This window comes from Solanum stenotomum, chromosome 6 (assembly GCF_019186545.1).
Source record: "Solanum stenotomum isolate F172 chromosome 6, ASM1918654v1, whole genome shotgun sequence".
Taxonomy (NCBI): Eukaryota; Viridiplantae; Streptophyta; class Magnoliopsida; order Solanales; family Solanaceae; genus Solanum; species Solanum stenotomum.
Window position 1 is genome coordinate 7,869,874 of NC_064287.1, and position 5,374 is coordinate 7,875,247.

General features: G+C 41.2%; 1 protein-coding gene across 1 annotated transcript; it reads left to right on the forward strand.

The window, feature by feature from the left end:
* Nucleotides 1-3,251: 3,251 nt before the first annotated feature.
* Nucleotides 3,252-4,451, forward strand: LOC125868451 (uncharacterized). The gene has a single exon (XM_049549096.1). It carries the CDS (start codon nt 3,252-3,254, stop codon nt 4,449-4,451), a length of 1,200 nt encoding a protein of 399 aa, XP_049405053.1.
* Nucleotides 4,452-5,374: the final 923 nt, after the last annotated feature.

Genomic DNA, 5,374 nt, shown 5'->3' on the forward strand with positions numbered 1-5,374 from the left:
ATTCTTTTGCAGCCTATTGGGAAAGTGTTATACTTAGATTCTCCAACAGCCCAGAAGACTAGAGGCAGTGTGGCCAGGGTTAAGGTCCAAATCGATCTCACCAAGGCAAGACCTCCTCATGTTTGGATGGGCATTGATGAAGATGACTATAATATAGGAAGATGGCAGCAAATCCAATATGAAGGTATCCTTGATTACTGCATGTATTGTAGACATCAGGGACATCATGAGAATGAATGCAACATTAAAAGAAGAGATGAGGAACACAAGAGAAGGAAAGAAGCAGAAAATGAGAAGACAAACAAAGCCAAACCAGAGCAAGGAAAAGACAGCAGGAATGGAAAAGATACTCAGAACAACAGGGAAGGAGACAATACTACAATGAGCACAGGTCAACAACAACAAACAGAACAATTTAACATTCAACAGGAAGAGCAGTGGCAAGTAACTAGAAAGAAACATAACAAGGCCAACTACAATATTGCAGATCGACCTACCTCACCTCAAGACAAGGGAACAACCTCCACATCACAGCAGCAAGGTAAGACAGGTAAAACTATTATTAGTACTCACAATACTTATATTGATCTGGATCCTCAGGATCAAAGCCCAAGTCAAGAGAATGAAGAAGCTCAAACTACTATAAATAACTCATCCAAAGTAAAGCACACAAGTGACGGATCAAAGAAAATAACTCAGCCTGGTTCACCAAAGAAGCAGAGGACACAACCTACAGCAGTCCTTAAGGAGTCTCAAGGTACTAAACAGGTTCCAGGAAATTCAGGTATTGACTATACTCTCCCAATCCCCAAGCCCCCCATTAATTTAATCTCTCTTCTGGATGTGTTGAAGCTGAAGGAGGGATGGATGGGGGTTGTCAGGAGACACATACTAACATGCAGGAAGCGGTATCCAAAGGGGGGAAATTGACTCATGTTCTGCATGAGGTTTTACACAATGACCATAGGAAAGACTCTAGAGCCACTGCTACCACTGATAATGATGCAGACAACTTGCAGACCAAAAATAAAGTCAGTAATCAACCATCTGCTGAGGATCATGGTTTGAAACAAGTGCAAACAAAAGAGCTCTCTGGGGTGTGAATTATCAGGGAATTCAGGAAAACAAAAGTGAAAATAGAGAGGGGCATCAGGCTCCTATCAACTTGTAGAATCAGGGGAGGACACAGGACAATAGAGCTACTGATAAACAAGGGGAAGTAAGGGACCTTAGCTTGAAGACAAATAATAAATCCCAAGGAAGATTGAGTAAAAAAAAAAGGGATACAATTAAGAAAAAGCTACAGAAAGAGATTGCAATACAAGACACCAACAGGAGCATAATGCACAGACTCAGCAAAAACAAGATGGTGAGTATGATATGGTACATTCAGAGGATGAACATGATGAAGACACTCAGTCCATTGAGGATGAAGAGGAGGATGAGGATGGAGAGGAAGTCAGTGCTCATCTTATCAAAGCCTTTGGGTCTACATTTCAGAGTGACTTCCAAAAGGAAATACAAGAGGTAGCTGAACAGCAGGGGTTATCTCCAAGGGGGAGGAAACAAGACAAACAAAATCACAGACAAGCTTCCAAAACTACTTCTGCTCAGACTAGCAGACCCAATACCGGGTCCAAAAGCAGAGTTTTTTAATGATTAAGACACTCTGTTGGAATGCAAGGAGTATTAATACTCTTGGTTCTCTAGAAAGAATACAAACTCTCAAGAAACTTCACAATCTGTCAATGATTGCTATTCTTGAACCCTTTGCTGACAACTCTCATCTCAACAGTTATAAAATCAAACTGAACATGGAAAATGCCTGCTGTAATTCTAATGGGAAGATTTGGTTATTCTGGACTGCCGAAATAAATCTTAACATTTTGGAATCTGAGGATCAACACATCATAGGAACTTTGCAACATGTGGAAATCAAAGATAAGTTTATGATCACGATTGTGTATGCCAAATGCAAGGATTACTTGAGGAGACATTTGTGGGATAGACTTATTCTATTTTCTAATATAAATACACCTTGGTGTACAATTGGTGATTTTAATGTCATTACTACACCAGAAGAGAAACAAGGTGGCATCCCCTATAACATGAATAAAAGTTTTTAATTCATTGCCACTATTGAAGCTTGTGGATTAATGGACCTTGGGTACACGGGTCAGAGGTATACGTGGTGCAATCAAAGGAGTGAAGAGGCTAGAGTATGGAAGAGGCTCGATAGAGCTATGGTCAATGACAGCTGGTTACAAGGAATTCCTCAAACTACTAGTACCCATCTCCCTTCAGTTGGGTCTGATCACTGTCCCTTATTGATGGAGATTGTAGATAAAGTGAAGCAACCTATCAAATATTTCAAGTTCTTGCACTGCTGGACTGAACATGAGGAGTTTAATAATGTGGTTAAAGCTTGCTGGGATAGGGAAGTGGAAGGCAATCCTATGTGGAGATTACAACACAAAATGAAGAGGTTGACTGCTACTCTCAGTAACTGGTCCAGAACAACATTTGGAGACATTTTCAGCATTGTTCGAGATCATGAGGAGAGAGTTAGAGTGGCTGAGGAAGCATTGATTGTTAACAATTCTGCTGAAAATAGAGCAACCTTACACGGGATTAATGCCAGGTACATCAAATATTTGAAGTTGGAAAATTCTATCCTAAAACAGAAGACTCAATTGCAATGGTATAAAGAAGGTGACACCAACTCCAAGTACTTTCATGCCATTATGCGAGGTCGAAGAAGGAAACTTTTTATCCACAGAGTCTGTACAGGAAATGATGAATGGGTGGAGGGTGATGAGAACATAGCCAATGCAGCCTGTAATCACTTCATAAACCTTTTTACAGGAACTGAGCAGCCCATCAATGAGGATATATTACAACATATCCCAAGAATGGTCACTCCTGAGCAAAATAAGACCCTCCAAGCAATGCCTACCAGTGAAGAACTGCAGCAACTGGTTTTTTCTATGAATCCTAATTCAGCGCCTGGACCGGATGGCTTTGGTGGGAAGTTTTTTTAGAGCTGCTGGGATATCATCAAAGAAGATATTCTAAGTGTAGTTCATGCCTTCTTCTGTGGTTACTTCATGCCTAAGTTCATTTCCCATGCAAGTTTGGTTCTACTCCCAAAAGTAGATCATCCTAATAATTTTTTAGAATTCAGACCCATAAGTTTGAGCAACTTTACCAACAAAATCATTTCCAAAATTTTATGTCTCAGACTTGCTCCTATGCTGCCTGGCCTTATCTCCAACAATGAGTCTGGCTTTGTTAAAGGTAGGAGTATTTCAGAGAGTGTCATGCTGGCACAGGAGATTATTCATGGTATTAAAAAACTTAAGGAAGGGGATAATGTGGTAATTAAGTTAGACATGGCAAAGGCATACGACAGAGTGTCATGGGCCTTTACTAGCCTGGTTTTAATTGGAGAATTTTTCATTGACATGGTGTGGAGGATCATGAGTAATAATTGGTACTCCATCATAGTCAATGGGACAAGGCATGGTTTTTTCCATTCTACGAGAGGTCTCAAGCAGGGGAATCCTCTTTCCCCATCCCTATTTATTTTAGGGGCCGAGGTGCTATCTCGAATGCTCAATAACCTATATGACAATCAACATTTCCATGGGTTCCAAATGGATTTCAGAGGGCCTCAGATTAATCACTTAAGCTTCGCTGATGATGTTATCATATTTACTTCAGGAAGAGAAGAATCTCTGAAACTTATTATGGAAACACTGTCAACTTATGAAGATACTTCAGACCAACTCATCAACAAAGGAAAAAGTCATTTCATGGTTCCTAAAGATACTCCTCCTCACATTATTGACATGATCCAGGAAACCACTGGCTTCACTCAAAGAGACAGTCCCATTAATTACCTTGGCTGCCCCCTTTACATAGGAAGACAAAGGATTATTTATTATTCAGATTTGGTGGCAAAGGTTGTCGAAAAGATCAGCGGCTGGTACTCTCGTATCCTAAGTTTTGGTGGGAAAACCACTTTGATTAAACATGTACTCCATTCAATACCTATTCATACTATGGCTACCATTTCCCCCCCTAGAACTCCCTTGCATTATATCAAAAGAGTGACAGCAGACTTCTTTTGGGGAATGGACAGGGACAAGAAAAAATACCATTGGGCATCTTGGGAATCGCTTAGTCTTCCCTATGAGGAGGGTGGCATTGGTGTGAGGCATCTTAACGACGTTTGCACGTCCCTCCAAATTAAGCAGTGGTGGAACTTCAGGACCAAACACTCTTTATGGGGCCAATTTCTAAAAGCCAAGTATTGCCAGAGGTCCAATCCAGTAGCTAAGAAACGGGATACAGGAGACTCTTTGGTATGGAAATACATGGTGAAGAACAGGGAGATGGTGGAAACTGAAATAGGCTGGAGAATAAATTCTGGAAATACTTTTTTCTAGTGGGATAATTGGATAGGGGAAGGACCTCTAGCTCACTTCTGTCACGACATAACTAGCTTGAACAATACTCGAGTTTCTTATTTCTTAAGACACGGACAGTGGAATGAAACTTTGGTGAGAATGCACGTCCCACCTTCGCTAGTCCCCAAAGTGCTTAGCATTGCCATTCACTATCAGGCAGGAGTCACTGATGAAGCTTACTGGAAGCAAAATGAAAATGGGACATTCACCTGTTCATCTGCCTGGAACTTAGTGAGGGGCAAGAAGAGCAAGAATAGACTATTCTCTACCATTTGGCATAAACAAGTTCCATTCAAAGCCTCTTTTCTTTTGTGGAGGGCCCTCAAATTCAAACTTCCCACCAATGACAAGTTGAGCTCTTTTGGAGTGCAGCCAGCAACATGTTTCTGCTGCATTAGACCAGGTTGGGACGATATTGAACACATTTTTGTCTCAGGGAATTTCGCAGCTCACATCTGGATGTATTTCTCAGGGCTGCTGGGAATTATTCACAATCCCAGGCCACTAAATAATCTCCTGATGAGCTGGTGGGGAATGGCTGCAAAAAATGAGGTCCACAAACTCATTATTCAGACCCTTCCCATATCAATTTGCTGGAATCTTTGGAAGAACAGATGCTCAGTGAAATATGGCCAGAAGAAATCAAATGTGGCAAGAGTAAAGTACATGATCTTTAAAGATACTTTCCAGCTTCTCATGATCACTTATCCCTATTGCTCTTGGCCTAATAATTGGGAGGATATGATCAATGAAGTCGAGAAATGCTCTCAGGATATCAGGATCATCACGGTCAGCTGGCAAAGCCCCCCTAGCCCCCTCTTGAAGCTTAATACAGATGGTAGTGCATTGCATAACCCCGGAAAGATAGGAGGAGGGGGTATATTGAGGGACTTCAAGGGAAA